Source organism: Chiloscyllium punctatum, chromosome 13, assembly GCF_047496795.1.
Source record: "Chiloscyllium punctatum isolate Juve2018m chromosome 13, sChiPun1.3, whole genome shotgun sequence".
In the NCBI taxonomy this organism is placed as follows: domain Eukaryota; kingdom Metazoa; phylum Chordata; class Chondrichthyes; order Orectolobiformes; family Hemiscylliidae; genus Chiloscyllium; species Chiloscyllium punctatum.
The window spans coordinates 85284678-85302944 of record NC_092751.1 but is presented as its reverse complement, the minus strand read 5'-3'; the positions used below and the strand labels follow the sequence as shown (position 1 = coordinate 85302944).

The following is an 18267-nucleotide window of genomic DNA, read 5'->3' as shown; positions in this document are numbered from 1 at the left end:
TCTCACAGCCAATGGGGCTCAATTCCCACAGTTGGGATGGGGCCCAGCCCGTCAGTGAGTAATAACCACTGTACAAAACTTAGCAGACCCATTGTCTCCGGTCGGGGCCTATAAAAATGGACAATTAAATGTGGCCTTGTTGCCGGTGATAACCAGATTCTGAGATCAGTTTTATTTTCATTGGTGGGGGTGGGGTGGGGGGGAATGGCAGGGCCATAAATGAAACAAAAGAAATGCTAATCTGAGTGTTTATTGGAATCAAGGAGATATTTAAAGTTAGTTTAACACATGTTATCTGCCCGCCCAACACATTTTAGAAATATACCTTTTTATTTATTGTTTCTCACAATTGGAGGCTTCCTCTTCCTGTTCTGAGTCTGCTGATAAGAACATTCAACCTCGCTCCTGTCCCTTGGTAAAATTAGGATTTGGGCGAGTGAGCTGTTTCCTTATGATGCATTGTACAGAATTGGTGCCAGTTCAAACCTTGACAGGAACAGGGGGGCCCGCATTGTCCCTTGCCTTTTGACATTTCCCATGTAGGCTGGGAGTGTTGGGAAGGTTTCCTTCTCTTCCTGGCTCTTTGTCTGAGATTTTCACAGAGCAACCAAACAACTAGAGGCAGTTTGCGGGAACCTTTCTGCCTTTCCTACCTCCCCCCCTCACCTTGAGCAGGAATGGAACGGATCAGCTCTTTAAACCGAGGGAAGAAAATGGCCTTCAGATCCCTCATTGTTTTCATGTGTCTGAGGCAGGCCTGGTTGATGAAGGGTCCGGCGAATTACCCGGGGAATGGTGGCAAGGATTTCTTCAGAGAGGTGGCAGAATCGAACGGGTATCGAGGGACTCAGCACCCCCAAGGTTTTGACCGTATTGAGGGCCGTGCTTACACTGAGCTGGATGCCTGGGGTTATGAAGTGGTTCAGGGAACCAATAAGCCTTTCTCCTACGTCCGAACCACCAGCTCTGACTCATCCAAGAGGCGCACCCAGAGCACGGCGACCAACACGCGAGCACCCTCAAAACCCTCACCAGGAAGGCAAGTGATAAAACAGGAACCAATATTATCCAGTCTTAGTGGCATTCTCTATATGCTATGTTAGGAACTCTGGCCGGAAAAAGCTGTGTTCCGTAAAAGAGCCTTCACCTCAATTAGCTGGCTGCTGCTCCTTGTCAGTGAGTTTAGTTCTGTGTCCGTGAACAACCCCCCCAGAGCCACTTATGGAGGTTATGGAGGCAGAGATAGGGCAGGATGCAGGTAACTTGATTGCAAATAGTGAAAACATCAACCATTCCTCTCACCGACCATTTACTTGGTGTGAGAGTGGACTGCAGGGATTAGGAATGTCGCAGGGTTTGATATTGTACCTGTGCTGTGTTAGCCTTCCTTGGGGCCGAAATCAGCCACTGCCACTGACAATGACTGTTACACAGAGTGTCCTGCTAGAGTGTGGGTCACACCTGTGTGCATATGTGATTGGGTATATGTTTTTGTGGGTGTATACAGGTAGTTCTTCTATAACGTGATGACTATGTTCTTGTGCAACCCTGCCTTATAGAAAAATTGCTCTTTAGAAACAGCGCTTAAAGTGTTGGTGATGTGATCATATTACAGCCAACACGTGTTTTAAATGTTCATGTGGTAGAAACAGTGCCCCTCAATTTGTCAATTGTGTTACAGTGAATTTGTGTTAATGAAATGTGCATTAGAATAGAACCTGTATATGTCTGTATACATATCTGTTTGTATATACGTGTTTGCATGTCTACATGTGTGTTTGTGTATACATGTGCTTGTGTGTATATGTCTGTATGTGTGCATGTATGTTTGTGTATGTACATATATATTTGTGTACATATGCATATGTACATGTCTTTGTGTCTGTTCATATATACATATACATGTCAATTTGTGTGTGCATACAAGTATTTTTACATGTGTGTAAAATTGTTATGTATATACATGTACATGTGCATTTATATGCTGTGTGAATGTACCCATGTGTATATATATGACTGTGTGTATGTATGTTACTATGTGTGTATCTATGTGCATGTATACACTTGCATAAATGTATCAATATATGCATATATTTAGCCTAAGGATTGAGTAGGCCAGGCCCATACTCACTGGAATTTAGATTAGATTAGATTAGATTACTTACAGTGTGGAAACAGGCCCTTCGGCCCAACAAGTCCACACTGCCCCGCCGAAGCGTAACCCACCCATACCCCTACATCTATATCTACCCCTTACCTAACACTACGGGCAATTTAGCATGGCCAATTCACCTAACCTGCACATCTTTGGAGTGTGGGAGGAAGCCGGAGCACCCGGAGGAAACCCACGCAGACACGGGGAGAATGTGCAAACTCCACACAGTCAGTCGCCTGAGGCGGGAATTGAACACGGGTCTCTGGCACTGTGAGGCAGCAGTGCTAACCACTGTGCCACCGTGCTGCCCACTAGAATTTAGAAGAATGAGAAACAACATATTGAAACATAAAAGATTCTTTAGGGAATTGACACGGTAGATGTGGAGAGGTTGTTACCACCATGGGAGAATCGAGGACCGGGCACATCATCTCAGAGTAAGGGGTTGCCCATTTAACAGAGGGTTAAAAGTCACACAAAACCAGGTTACAGTCCAATAGGTTTATTTGGAAGTACTAGCTTTCGGAGCACTGCTCCTTCTTCAGGTAGCTGTGTGAAGGAGCAGTGCTCCGAAAGCTAGTGCATCCAAATAAACCTATTGGACTATAACCTGGTGTTGTGTGACTTTTAACTTTGTCCACCCCAGTCCAACACTGGTTCCTTCACATGTAAGACAGAGATGAGGAAGTAGTGAATCTGTGAAATTCTTTATTGCAGAGGGCTGTTGAGGATGGGCCATTAAGTATACTCAAGGCTGAGGTAGTCAGGTTTTTAATTAGTAAGGTAATCAAGGGTTTGGCGGAGAGAATGGGAAGGTGGAGTATGATTTCAATGAAGAGTGGAGAAGATTCAATGGGCTGAATGGCCCACTACTCCTCCTGGGTCTACATGGTACTTGCTACAGCGACTCAGCAATCTGACTGTCACATAAAGAGTCTGTTTCATTAGGGTCAGTGATTCCTGTAAAAGCGACAGGGAGAGAGGGAGCAATCACTCATTTCCAAAATCTATTTAGAGATGTTGGTGTGTATCTTGGAATGTGTTAATTCACTGCAATGCAATTTGGCAGTTTTCTGTAGAACTGGGTATAGGCAGTGGTCCCCAGTGACTCCTAACCTGGGGTTCGACACCGCTGAATCAGTTCCAAGAATGTTCCAGAATATCAGCTCCCAACAACATGAGAGCAATGAAGTCAGCAGTGCTGATAGCTGGCAGGTTATCCCTGTACCACGTAAGAGGAGGCAGGACCAGCATATAGCCATGGCCACTCTGACTGTGCTTGGCATTACCCAGGCTGCAGATGACGGAGTGCTATAACTGGCCCCAATGCCATCAGCATTTATTCTTGTGCCATCACCCTGTTCTGTTGAGATTTTGTGAAAACCTCAAGCTGAAAGCAGCCTTTTGCATTAGATCAAGTTTGTCCCTCCCCAGGCAGAAGTGGGCACTGCAGATGCTGGCGATTAGAGTCAAGATTAGAGTAGTGCTGGAAAAACACAGCAGGTCAGGCAGCGTCCGAGGAACAGGAAAATCGACGTTTCGGGCAAAAGCCCTTCAACTGATGAAAGGCTTTTGACCGAAAAGTCGATTTTCCTGCTCCTCAGACACTGACCTGCTGTGTTTTTCCAGCACCACTCTAATCTTGACTTTGTTCCTCCCCACACAGGGCTCCCCTGTACAACAAACTATAACCTCTGTAAAAGAACAATAACCTGTCATTCACAGAAAACCAAGCTCCACTATTCCTGAGTCAGCACAAATATAAGAATTTGATCAAACCACCAATTTGTACTTCGCTGTCCAATCCCAGTTAAAAGAATATGCACACTAGGGTTATCAGTTCATAAGAAAATAATCATCTATTGTAACTAAATCACTCCTAACCAATCGTGATAAAATTATGAATTGCTAACTTATAATTTTATGACATAAACTTTTAAACTTCTTCCTAAAACTTATAAATACCTGCAATTAGGCACACAGAAACAAGACAAAACACAAGCATCACATCTGGGGATAGAGGACAAAGCACAGTCCTGGCACCAGTCTGGATCATAGACAGTGGTGCTTGTGGCTGAGAGAGTGTGAGAGAGCACTTCTCTTTGCAGGGAAAAGGTCTGGCGCATCATAAAAAGACATTTTTTGTTTATACTTGCTTTTGGATTGTGAACCAAAATGGGAAAAGGATACTGCTTTAAAGCAGGGAAATGGTGGAAGGAGATGTTGCAGTTTTGAAATAAGTATTGTAAGTTATATTTACACTTTAATCGAGAAATAGAAGATGATTGCTAGACTCATCAGCACTTTGTGCGTGTGTGCGTGTGTGTGTGTGTGCGTGCGTGTATGTGTGAGAGAGAGAAAGAGAGCGTGTGTGTGTGAGAGAGAAAAAGAGAGTGTGTGTATGTGTGAGACAGAAAGAGAGAGACAGTGTGTGTGCATGTGTGTGTGTGTGTGTGTTCAAGGCACCTTTGCTCAGGCACAGCCTGTTAACTAGTTTTTCAATCAAGATTTCTGTTAATTGAACAGGGGGTCATTGAAGGGGGAGTGTGTCCACTAAAAGTAGAAAGACATGCATTTTGATAACAGGGGGAAGTGATAGCCCAGTGGTATTATTGCTGAACTATTAATCCAGAGACCCAGATCATTTTTTGGGAACTTGGGTTTGAATCCTGCCATGGCAGATGGTGGAAACTGAATTCAACAAAAATCTGGAATTAAGAGTCTAATGATGACCATGAACTGGTTCTGGAAAAATGCCATCTGGGTCACTAATTTCCTTTAGGGAAGGAAAGTGCCATCCTTACCTAGCCCTGACATGTAACTCCAGACCCACAGCAATGTGGTTGGCTCTTACCTGCCCTCTGTACCCAGAGGGCTGGCCTGACCAGGGGTATCCTCATCCCATGAATGAATAAAAACCTTGACTCAACCATTGGATGTTGCAAAGCCAATTAAATACATTTTGAAATCTGAAGCAAACACAGAGAATGCTGGAGAAACTCAGCAGGCCTGGCAGCATCTGTGAAGAGAGTTACTGTTTCGAATCCAGCGTGATTCTACTTACAGAAGGGTTCTGAAGCGGAGTCATATCAGACTCAAAACGTTAACTCTGTTTCTCCCAGCACAGATGCTGCCGGACTTGCTGGGTTTTTCCAGCACCCTTCACTTTTTGAAGTGTAATTGCGATTATAATGTGGGAAACACAGCAGCCAATTTTCACACAGTTAACTGCAACAAACAGCAATCTTTTAGTCATACAGCATGGAGAAAGGTCCTTTAGTCCAACTCATCCAATGCTGACCAGGTTTCCTAAACTGAACTAGTCCCATTTTCCTGCATTTGGCCCATATCCCTCTCAACCTTTCCTACTCATGTACTATCCAAATGTCTTTTAAATTTTGAAACTATACCTGCACCTACCACTTCCTCTGGAAGCTCATTCACCTTATTCATGTCCCTCATGATTCTATAAACCTCTATAAGGTCACCCTTCAGCCTCCTATGCTTCAGTAAAAAGTAGTCCCAGCCTATCCCTAAATGTCAAACATCTTTGTAAATATTGTTTGCACCCTTTCCAGTTTGATAACATCGTTCCCAAAGTAGGACGAGCAGAATTGTATGCAAATGCGATCTCACCAATGGAGCAATATTGGCCAGGATAGCAATGCAGTCTTTTACAATGCAAGATGAAGTCTTGGCTTAATAGTTCATCCATGAACTGGCACATCTGACAGTGCAGCAGTCATAGAGTCATAGAGATGTACAATACAAAAGCAGATCCTTTGGTCCAACTCGTTCATGCCAACCAGATATCCCAACCCAATCTAGTCCCACCTGCCAACATCTGGCCCATATTCCTCCAAACCCTTCCTATTCATATACCCAACTAGACGCCTTTTAAATGTTGCGATTGTACTAGCCTCCACCACTTCCTCTGGCAGCTCATGCCATACACGTACCCTCTGCATGAAAATGTTGCCCCTTAGGTCTCTTTTATATCTTTCCCCTCTCACCCTTAACTCTATGCCCTCTAGTCCTGGCCTCCCCCACCCCAGGGAAATGTCTTTCCTATTTATCCTATCCATACCCCACATGATTTTATAAACCTCTATAAGGTCACCCCTCAGTCTCCGATGCTCCAGGGAAAACAGCCTCACCTGTTCAACCTCGCCCTATAGCTCAAATCCTCCAACCTTGGCAACATCCTTGTAATTCTTTTCTGAACCCTTTCAAGTTTCACAATGTCTTTCCAATAGGAAGGAGACAGAATTGTATGCAATATTTCAACAGTGGCCTAACCAATGTCCTGTACAGCTGCAACATGACCTCCCAACTCCTGTACTCAGTACTCTGACAGATAAAAGAAAGTATAACAAACGCCTTCTTCACTATGCTATCTACCTGCGACTCCACTTTCAAGGAGCTATGAACCTGCATTCCAAGGTCTCTTTGTTCAGCAACACTCCCTAGGACCTTACCATTAAGTGTATAAGTCCTACTAAGATTTGCTTTCCCAAAATGTAGCACCTCACATTTATCTAAATTACACTACATCTGCCACTTCTCAGCCCATTGGCCCATCTGTTCCAGATCCTGTTGTAATCTGAGGTAACCTTCTTCGCTGTCCACTACACCTCCAATGTTGGTGTCATCTGCAAACTTACTAACTGTACCCCTTATGCTCACATCCAAATCATTTATATAAATGACAATAAGTAGAGGACCCAGCACTGATTTGTGTGGCACTCCACTGGTCACAGGCCACAGTCCCTCTGTATTATACTGGATTTTTTTCCCTGTGCTCCGGAGTGGAATTTGAACCAGGAAACCTTGCGAATTTCGAAGTGAGCATCCTACAAGCTGAGTCATGGCTGAGAGAGTAAGTGTCTTCCAGGTTTATCTTGGTGTTTCCAGGAATTAGCATTTCACATTCTGGACTTATATGTGGGGATTCTCACAGGGACACTATTTTTAAAAAAAAGAGCAAACTTTTCTTTATCAATTGTGAAGGTTTCAGAACTGGAGGGTGGGTGGAAACCTTCAGAAATATGACCAGAGGAGGTACTCAGGCTTTGGCTCGATTGGTTGTTCACTGTCCATTTGCAGGAACTGATGCTGTTGCTGGGTGAAGACGATGCAGACAACATCAAACTGAAAACCCTGGAAACGGGAATAGGAAGAAGTCCAAAGAATTCAACATAAATCCATGGGGGATGGGGTGAAACAGGATCAGGAAGACATTGTCATGGGAACTGAAAGTTTCACAGACTGGCATAGGCCTCCACACAGAGTCCAGACACTGGCAGCAAACGAAAGACACAACAAGTAGGGGGTGGGAGTGTTGCTGCTGCTGACACAAGCTTCATTGTATCTGCACTCCGTTCTGTCACCCCGATGCACTTGTATAGCGCGATCTTCCTGTAAAGCATGTAAGACTGCACTTTTCACTGCACCTCAGTATGTGTGACAGAAATAAATTAAATCAGATCAATGTTGGAGCTGCGAATTGCTGCTGTAATCAGACTGTTAACAGGGCGGGTCCAATGGACATACAGAGAACGGTCACTCGGAGTGGGCCTGCTCTACTTTAACTGTGTCTATCCTCATCATATCTCTCCTCTACAAACCTGCACGAGATTGGGTTAAAAGCCAAATGTTGTGCAAAACCAGTCGGTTTGGTTGTGGTGATGTGTTATTTGTCCCAGATAACCACTGCTGGCAGCTTAAGGTATATGCCCCACCTGTACCAGGGCTAAGGGCTGTTTAAGGCAGTTCAATGCCTTTGATCTTCCTTTGCCTTGGGTCTGTCTAGTGTTTAGTGATAAGAGGATACACCACTGTGAAGGAGAGATATGTTCACAGTAACAAACAGGTTTATTGAATATAGCAGTAAGTACAACTACATTTGGTCAGTCATTTCTAGGACCTGTTAAAGATAAATCTGTTCCCTCTAAAAACTGGAATTGAACCCTCAGACTGTATATGTGCACCAGCAAATGGAGGCAAAGTCACATGAACATTAACCCCTTCAGAACCACTACCTTATACGATGGATCTAAATGCCACAACCGATCACGGTGAAACATTCAGAAGAAGCTTCACTCTTGGGTCAGCAGCTCATAGAAATTTAGCAAGACTTCATTCTGCAAGGGGTCAGCACAGACCAACGGGCTGAATGGGTTCCTCCTGCACTGTAACAACTCATTACTCTAAGAAGGAACTCCTGCAGTAGGTTTAATGAAAAGTGTACAAAAGAATTCCGACTACCCTCCCCATTACACCAGAATATTGCTGGAAAAGTAGGGAGTTTTATTGTTGTGAATACAATTCTGTTTCGTTCCCTACCTTGCCACCCGCTCATTATTATTTAATGACAAATTCTAAGTTGTTATTGACGTTTGGCAGAGAGTATTTCTTATTGTCTTTTTGGATTATTCTGTTGCTAGATAATCTGGGTTTTGAGGTCATGTTGGTTAGCTACAGGACAAAAGGCCATTCTGCCCTGTTATAAGCATTTCCTCACCCTTCGTTTGTAAACACAGGTTAGTTTCGGAGAGAGGAGCTCCTGGTTTAATTGCTGCATTATTGTACCAAACCGGGGTCTCAAAACAGCTCCCTTCACTAAGATGCCATCAGTGTCATTCGTTCCTTGGGTCCTGTGGATATGACTGAATTGGATCAGAATCCACTTCTGGAGAAGGTTGCTTTTAACAGTGTGCTTCTGGTGGGGATGATGTGGAGGAGCCAGTGTTGGACTGGGGCGGACAACATTAAAAATCACACAACACCAGGTTATAGTCCAACAGCTTTATTTGGAAGCACTAGCTCTGAAACCTGTTGGACTATAACCTGGTGTTGTGTGATTTTTAACATCTGTGGGGAGGCACTGTAGTTTGTCCCCAAGTAAAGAGAGCTCCCTGTACAAAACTGCACAGTGAAACAGTTTAGTTGCTATCAGTGAGAGATGACCCTGCAGTTAGCAATAACAGGGTCAGATCGCTCTGTTTCTGCTGTCTCCAGGTTGAGGGCATGGCAGTACTGTGCCTTTAAGAGAGATTTGTTCTGTATTGTTTCTCTGGCAGAGTGGCATTGCCACAGTGGTGCCAGTATATCTGCTTCAGCAGTCAGTAAATAGCTTTGAGCTCCTTAAGGTTTTTATTTTAAAAATGAGACAAAAGAAGTAGGAGTGGGAAAAGTCAGCTTCCCGCAGATCCAGGGTTTTAGTTTTGCTTTCAGTTGTTGAACTCGGGGTTTTGGAGTTGAAGCTGCTAGATACAGCGCTCTCTCAGCTGCTCTCTTTCTGCCGCTGGATTGTTTCTTTTGATGTTCCTTTTTCCCCTGGTCTGGAGCAGAGATAGCATGTGAGGAAGGTCTGTTTTGCTGAATTTGCCTTTGCCAAGGGTGTATCTATGGGATACTGCTATATTGGAACAGTTGATGAGGACTGGTTTAATAATATATTATTTTATTAAGTACTTCAGTACAGTTAGTGATATGCCAATTTTATATTTGTTTGTATTTTAACTGTGACATAAGAATAAAATAGGTTTTACTTAAAGCCTATTAAGGGACCGATCAAATCCCATCTGGAACACAGATGTGCCTTTCAAAAAAATAAAAAGTTCGGGTCTAGCTGTCTCCTTGTGGGGTTTGGTCTGGTCCATAACCAGGAGAATCCACAAACACTGAGCTATGCATCATACCTTTCACCTGGTGCTGGAACAGACTCTTTATCCCTATACACTATGTACCTTATGAAATAAAGACATACACCAGAAAATACATATCTTCAAATAGATTAGACCCAGGGTTACAGCTGATGGAGAAAGTGAGGACTGCAGATGCTGGAGATCAGAGCTGAAAATGTGTTGCTGGAAAAGCGCAGCAGGTCAGGCAGCATCCAAGGAACAGGAGAAGCGACGTTTCGGGCATCAGCCCTTCTTCAGCTGATGGAGCCCACCTTCAGCATTTCAACAATTAATTAACAGGATTCAACAAGAAACAGACTTTTTAAACAGTTAGCTTTTTCCTCCAGCGTTGCCCTAGAGATTGTAGGATCGTCAGGGAATGCTGGCAGTGCTGAGTTGACTGTTTGCCATTGTGTTGGCTTTGAGTGGTTGCTGCATTCTGTTCTTGGACACAGTTAGTCTCCATGACTCTGAGGAGTATTTCAAATACATTCTTTTTATTCATCCAAAGCCCAATTTCACCCCCTAAAATCAGTATTCCACACATGGTGCCTTATATCTAGTTTTCTGACCACATGTATACTCTTCTTCATTTGCTTTTCCTTCATAGGATCGTCCACCTCCTTCTAGTTTCATATCAACTCAAAACATAACCAGTTTGTTTGAGGTTGTGGATCCAGACCATTTATTTATTCAGCAAATGGGAAGAAGCAGTGCAATAGCCTCCTCCTTTGCAGAGGTGACGGTGATGAGACTGTGGTGAGGACACTCCTTGGCAATGTACAACATTGGCTGTGTCTTTCCACAAGTGTTTTCGGGCTTTGTACTGAGGAGCCATGATAGCTGGTGCTTGTATAGAGACCCTGGCTCGTGCTGAACCCGTGTTTCTCATTCCTGGATCTCCCTCGGAGGCGGGGAGGGGGGGGGTCGCTCCATGTGGATCACTGAGGTAGCAGACATCAATGGCTGGAATGAATGGGACATCACGGTGAGGTGTAGCACGGATGACTTCAAACAGCTTGGGGTTTTTTTCAGCTGACAGGTAGCAGGGAGATGGTGTTTGCAAGGACAGGAAACCCAGGGAGAGCATCTCTCCCAGGAGGGTGCACAGTGCATTGATGTGTTCAACTGAGTATCAACAAGATATAAGTGAGTTTGTGTGTGTGAGAGAGAGAGAGAGTGTAGCTGCGTGGGTGTAGGTGGTTATGTGTATAGGTAGGTTTGTGCGTGTGTGTATAAGTGAGTGTGTGTAAATGTGTATGTGTGTGTGAGAGAGAGTGTGTGTGTGTAGATGTGGGCGAGTGTGTGTGTGGGGGAGAGAGAGCATGCATGTGTAGGTGTGGGTGGGTGTGTGTGGGAGACAGAGTGCATGTGTAGGTGTGGGTGGGTATATGTCTGTGTGAGTGTATGTGTGGGTGGGTGTGTGGATGTGAGACAGAGAGAGAGAGAGAGAGTGGGAGAGAGAGGTGTGTGTGTGACCTTTGCCAGACCATTGCAGAGTACTGCCATCATGGACAGTGATAGGGCAAGTGCTGAGCTCCAGAGAATTCTGGAACATCACCCAGTTACTTAAATCCAAAACAATCCCAATACATGGGACAATCCAATCAGCAATCACTCCTCGGGGAGGCCGAGGTGTAGTGGTGATCCCACTAGACTAGTAAACCCGAACCTGAGGTTATATTCTGGAGCCATAGGTTGAACCTCACCATGGCCAATGGTGAAATTTGAATCTAATAAAAATCTGGAATTTAAAAATAAACTCTTCTCAGTTGTGGCAAAAACCCATCAAGTTTGTTAATGTCACAACTTAATTGGGAAGACAGTACCAATAATCCACAAAAAGTCATCACTAAATGTATACAATCCCGATGAAATGGCCAATTTGTGCAACTGACTGTGATTCAGGACAAAAGCAATTCAAACCAGATCCCTTCAGTAACAGGAAAAAAAAACAATTGATCATAATCCACATTAGCAGTGAAAAGAAAGCATTTCATACAAACATGTGAATCATCAGTTAGAGTAGGCTGTTCAGTCCCTCAAGAGAGTGGTGCTGGAAAAGCTCATTCCTGATGAAGGGCTTTTGCCCAAAACATCGATTTAGACCATAAGACATAGGAGTAGAAGTAAGGCCATTCAGCCCATCGAGTCCACTCCACCATTTAATCATGGCTGATGGGCATTTCAACTCCACTTACCTGCATTCTCCCCATACCCCTTAATTCCTTGTGACATCAAGAATTTATCAATCTCTGCCTTGAAGACATTTAGCGTCCCGGCCTCCACTGCACTCCGCGGCAATGAATTCCACAGGCCCACCACTCTCTGGCTGAAGAAATGTCTCTGCATTTCTGTTCTGAATTGACCCCCTCTAATTCTAAGGCTGTGTCCACGGGTCCTAGTCTCCTCGCCTAACGGAAACAATTTCCTAGCGTCCACCCTTTCCAAGCCATGTATTATCTTGTAAGTTTCTATTAGATCTCCCCTTAATCTTCTAAACTTCAATGAATACAATCCCAGGATTCTCAGCCATTCCTCGTATGTTAGGCCTACCATTCCAGGGATCATCCGTATGAATCTCCACTGGACACGCTCCAGTGCCAGTATGTCCGTCCTGAGGTGTGGGGACCAAAACTGGACACAGTACTCCAAATGGGGCCTAACCAGAGCTTTATAAAGTCTCAGTAGCACATCGCTGCTTTTATATTCCAACCCTCTTGAGATAAATGACAACATTGCATTTGCTTAATCACGGATTCAACCTACATGTTTACCTTTAGAGAATCCTCGACTAGCACTCCTTTGTACTTTGGCTTTATGAATTTTCTCACCGTTTAGAAAGTAGTCCATGCTTGTATTCTTTTTTCCAAAGTGCAAGACCTTGCATTTGCTCACATTGAACTTCATCAGCCATTTCCTGGACCACTCTCCCAAACTGTCTAGATCCTTTTGCAGCCTCCCCACTTTCTCAGTACTACCTGCCGGTCCACCTATCTTCGTATCATCGGCAAACTTCGCTAGAATGCCCCCAGTCCCTTCATCCAGATCGTTAATATATAACGTGAACAGCTGCGGCCCCAACACCGAACCCTGCGGGACACCGCTTGTCACTGGCTGCCATTCCGAAAAAGAACGTCTAATCCCAACTCTCTGCCTTCTGTCAGCCAGCCAATCCTCAATCCATGCCAGTAGCTCACCTCGAACACCATGGATTTTCCTGCAGATTTTCCTGCTCCTCAGATGCTGCCTGACCTGCTGTGCTTTTCCAGCACCACTCTAATCTTGACTCTGATCTCCAGCATCTGCAGTACCCACTTTCACCCTGTTCAGTCCCTCAAGCCTACTGTGCTATTCAATCAGGTCAAAGTTGATTGTAACCTCAAATCTGTGTTCCTGCCTACCCTGACACCCTTCAATGACCAACTTAACAACAGTCTATCTACCTTTGCCTTCAAAATATTCAAGGACTCTTGTTTACAGCATCTTTTTCTGGATGAGAGTTCCTGTTGGGGAAAAGTTAACATTATTTGCCTGGGAGCCATTTTCCTGATTCGGCTGAGAGTTCCATTTTGTGTCCCCAGCCAGAACTTTGCTGGCTGTGCATTCCTTACTATGAGGTAATGTGAAAGGTTGTCCTTATCTCCCTTCTCAAGATAGTGTCTCTTCCCCTTGCTGAATGATCAGCGCAGGCTGTAGAACCAGTCAAGCAGTCATAGACTTTCCAATTAGTCCCCCTTCCTTCTCTAGTTATTGCCTCTTGATGGTCATTCAGCCAATTAGGGATATCTCTGCTTAGTATGAGCAATCTGTGTAACTAGAGCAGGTGGTGATACCACTTGATCTGTCCACTTGTAAAATGCATAATAGTGCTTTAGTTTTGAACTTAATGACTAACCTCTAATTTAGTAACAACTTGTAAGCATGCCAAACTGTGTAATTAACGGTCAGCTCCTATCTGTTTTCTCTATATAATCCTGTAGTATCCTGATGTACTTCGGAATAACACCGAGCCACAGTTAGGACGGTGAATTCCCCATGATACATCGTGTAATAAACTAATCAGTTTGCAAGGTCCGAGTCTTGAGAGTTTTCTTCAACAGTTCCAAAGACTCTTAATGTTCTGAGGGGAAGAAAAATTGTTATTCTCAGTTTTACACAAGAGGCCCTTGATTTTTAAACTGTAGCTCCTAGTTCTAGAAAGAGAAAACATTCCCTCCATCAACTCTGTCAAGACCCCTCAGGATTCTATTTGTTTCAATCAAGTCACCTCTCATGCCTCTAAACTCCAACAGATAGAAGCCCAGTCTATTTACTATTTCTTCATAAGACAACTTGCCATTTTAGGTATTGTAGTAAATCTTCTCTGAATTGCCTCCAATGCATTTAACATCTTAAATAAGATGACCAATGCTGTACACAGCCTTCCAAACATGTGTAACCAAAGCCCTAAATAACTGAAGTATAACCTCCCTAGTTTTTATTCAATTCCCCTCAACTGGTAACATTCTGTTAGCTCTCCTCATTACCAGCCGTACTTGAATACTGACCTTCTGTGCTTCATGCACAAAGACCCCCAGATCCCTCTGAATTTCTGAGCTAGTTTCTATTTCGTGTAACTTATACTATACCCTTCAAATCCCCACATGCAAATGCATGCGCGCACACACACTCATGATTAAGACAAACAAAATACAAATGATTTTACACATATACTGGGGTGAGACAGTGTAGATACAGGGTAAGCAAAATCCTGAAGGTTCAGATGGCAGGAGGAAAGTTATTTTTTCCTCCACAATCCGTTTTATTTTTGCAATAATGTCATACTGTAGAGTGACAGTCATTCTCGAGTTTGATGGTTGATCAGGCGAACATGGAATAAATAGAATAAAAGACCTTTCTTTTAATTTTTCTTGGGTTTTCTGTCTCTTAAAGAGAGAGGGAGCGAAAGATGGTTTTCGTTTGTAAGCTATACATATATTTTTTCCGGTAATTGCATGCTTTTAGCACCTACAGCCCTTTAACACTCACCACCTCAACCAAAGGCAGTTGTCAGGCAGAATGACCTCAGCTCAAGAACTCCTGATGAAGGGCTCCTGCCTGAAACATCGATTTTCCCGCTCCTCGGATGCTGCCTGACCTGCTGTGCATTTCCAGCACCACTCTAAGTAAAATATTGTGACATACCCCATTTAACCAGCATCTACTCAATCACTCAATTTATTATCCTTTCCCAAGATTTATCCTCAATTTCTATAACATTGAGTGTTTAACTAAAATCTTTTGTGCAGAACATCGATGAGTCAGGAGTCTGAGTACATGATGGTTTTCCACAATTCACTGGTCAAAAATACAATCAAGGACATTGGCTAAACAGGAACACCTTCTTTCACTCTATGTTGACTGCAGTTCACTAACCTCTGACCCTTGGGTTCACTCTTGATAACCCAGTTCCACTATTTACAAGGTGCAAAGCCTACTCCCAATGAAAATGGCCTTGTTTCCAGCTGTGGAACACTGCCCCTATTTTCATATAGGGGTCATCATCAATTGTTACAAAAGGCACGCACTTATCCCTTTTGGGGAACTCTGTACAAATCATTCTTTCATTTATTACAGAAATCAATCACTGATTGTATTACCAACCTCAACTTTGCAATCTCAGTTTTTGGAATCTCAATGTGTCTTTGATGACTGTTAAAGAAGGCTTTAAGAACTTCGGTTTGATTACTCATAGAATCTCTACAGTGTGGAAACCAAGCCATTTGGCCCAAGTCCACACCAATCCTTCCAAACAGTAACCCACCCTGGCTCATCCCCCTAACTCTACATTTACCCGTGACTAATGCACCTAACCCACACATCTCTGAACCATTATTGATCTTAGAATTTCAGAATTATTTTTACATGTTAGGTAATGCAAAGGACCATTAATTTCTATAAATATAACCCTTGGAACAGTCTACACATTTCTTTTTCTCCCCTTGTTTTAGGAACTGGTGTGCCTTTGTGAAATCCAAATTGTCCTCGACGGTGGTTTCATGTGGAGTCGAGCGATTTGTCCAAAGAATAGTGGAGCCCTGTATGAACGGGATGCTGAATTGCCCAAGGGTGGTGTAAGTACCAACCCAGATTTCACACTGGACACTGGAGAGTGAAGGGCTTGCATCTTGTACAGTGAGTGATTTCTCTAAAGGAGTGGGAGACAAGGCAATGTTGAGTGTATCGATGGAGGTGTCCAGTGGACTAGAGGATGCGGACCCTGAAGGATGCTTGTGAGCTATAGAATTGGAGATTGCGCTTTCTAGTAAGGGGTGTGTTTAGTAAGAGACCTGGAAATTTGTATTTGATTTAATCCTGCGATTTAACCTGAACCTGCAGCCAAGGTTTGACCTTAGAGCACCATTGCTGATATGAACCTTGCAGACCTTCCAATCTCCAGCAGATATTCTGATACCTTGCAGTCGATGAACAGCACCACTGGCATTGGCTGGCGACATGACCAACTCTGCTCTCTCAGAGTGAAGGTGTTCAATAGCCATGGAGCTAGCCTTGAGGTTGTTCACTGGGATGGGGGCGGGGTGGTGTGTGTGGCAATGAGCTATTGAAGAGTGTGTGAGTAGCCCCATGACCCTCTCAGTAACAACGTCACCTCATGTATCCAGGAAAAAAGAGTTTCAGTGACAATGTTTAAGTCTTGAGGGCTGTGGAGGGTGACAGATTTGATTCTGAAGTTAGAAAAAGCATTAAGTTGGTAAGATGTGGAATTCGCAATCATTACAAGAACAAAATGGTAATCCATCTATTTCAGAAGAGCACAGGGGCATCTTAAATGCAAAACATTTTCCTCACTGTTCAGATCAGTCTGTGCTTTTCTCTCCCCCGCCCAGTCTCTGATTTCATGGATTTAGCCTCCCACATGAGGTTCCCCAAAACTCTGTTATTGAACCAAGTCCCACTCACTCATCACCCCCCTGCTCACTGACCCGGTTTGGCTCCTTGTCCATCAATTTTAATACTCACCTCCGCGTTTTCAAATCCTGCAATCTTCCCTGGCTCTGAAACCTCCTCCAACCTGATAGACCTTCAGGGTCTCCAGGCTCCTGATGAGCCACTGCAGAACCTTAGATTTTAATTGCTCCTTCATTAGCTGTCCTGCATTCAGATGTTCAGGTTCCAAGCCCTGGAATTCCTTGCCTAAACTTTTCCACCTCTCTAACTCCTGCCTATTTAACACAATCTGTAAATAAAATGCTGCCTTTTTGACGAAAGCTTTGGTCATCGGCTTCAATATCTCAGCTTCTACTGTGTTTTGATGATGCGTTTGTAAATCTAGGTTTTAAGATGTTAAAGGTGCAAATTGTTGTTTAGGTACCAATCGGCTCTAAGACCCATGTACAAGGTGAAGCAAATGATTGTGACATCCTTGGAGTGGAAATGCTGTCCTGAGTATACAGGACCCAACTGCGAACACACAGGTAAACCTCAGCATTACCATTCCTAAGTCTGTACTTCAACAAATGGTTTCCACACCAGGGGACAAAAATACCTCTTTGCAGTGAATGGTGCTACATGGGAGGTGTGATGGATGCAAAATTCAGTGATTGTGCAAAGGGTGAGGTGCAACAGACGCATTGTTTAAGACAGATACCTAAAGGACACTAAGTACAAGATCCATCCGGAGAATTGAAAGCTCTTGTGGTATAATGTTAGCGTCCGTATCTTTGAGCCAGAAGGCTGGGGATTCAAGGGATGCATCATAAAATCTCTGAACCGGTTGATGTAGAAAATATCTACAACCTGAGACACTCAGGATTGGTAGTGTTGTTGGTCCCAGTCACAGAGATGTGACCTGTACTTGGATGCACTGATGGCCCGTGCTAATCTAGCAGTCAGAGGGACACATCATTAGTGTTACAAGAGGGTCAGTGTTGGTGGGTTTTGTTTGGAGGGGCTCCAGGGACTTGCTATATACTCTTTGGAGAAGAATGGATTGGATGGCCCAATTCTGGATGAGGTCTGAGATGTGGTTCAGTAATGCTGGATCGATACTTCGCTCAGTGTACTACGTTGGAGGAGTTGAGAAATTTATTATATAGTTCTACCTTTACGTTCTTCGAAACACCCGTAAACAGTGAGTTCCTCAAGTAGTGAAAATGTGCAACTTATTAAACTGCGCAAATATAGAATGTCCGTTCTAATCCAGAAAACAAGTCTTCTGTTAATATTTTTCTTTAAACCACAGATCAGCGAAGATCAGACTCAATGAGTGGAGGGTATACAGTAAGAAATGGATGGGTGTGAATTGACGAAAACTGGACTTTTAATTGAACTTTCTGAACAGAGAGACTACACAGTTTCCTCATTTCCCCTTCCCCCACCTCACCCTAGTTCTAAACTTCCAGCTCAGTAACTGTCCCCATG

At 43.7% G+C, this 18267-nt stretch overlaps 1 protein-coding gene across 2 annotated transcripts in view; it reads left to right on the top strand.

The window, feature by feature from the left end:
* Positions 1–583: 583 nt before the first annotated feature.
* mmrn2a (multimerin 2a) overlaps positions 584–18267 on the top strand; it is a 49192-nt gene continuing 31508 nt past the window's right edge. For both annotated transcript variants that reach the window (XM_072583057.1, XM_072583056.1), the window contains exons 1-3: positions 584–1039; positions 15837–15959; positions 17215–17321. In XM_072583057.1, the coding sequence (XP_072439158.1) occupies positions 678–1039; positions 15837–15959; positions 17215–17321 (592 nt within the window). In that variant the 5' untranslated portion in view covers positions 584–677. The remainder of the gene's footprint in view (positions 1040–15836; positions 15960–17214; positions 17322–18267) is intronic.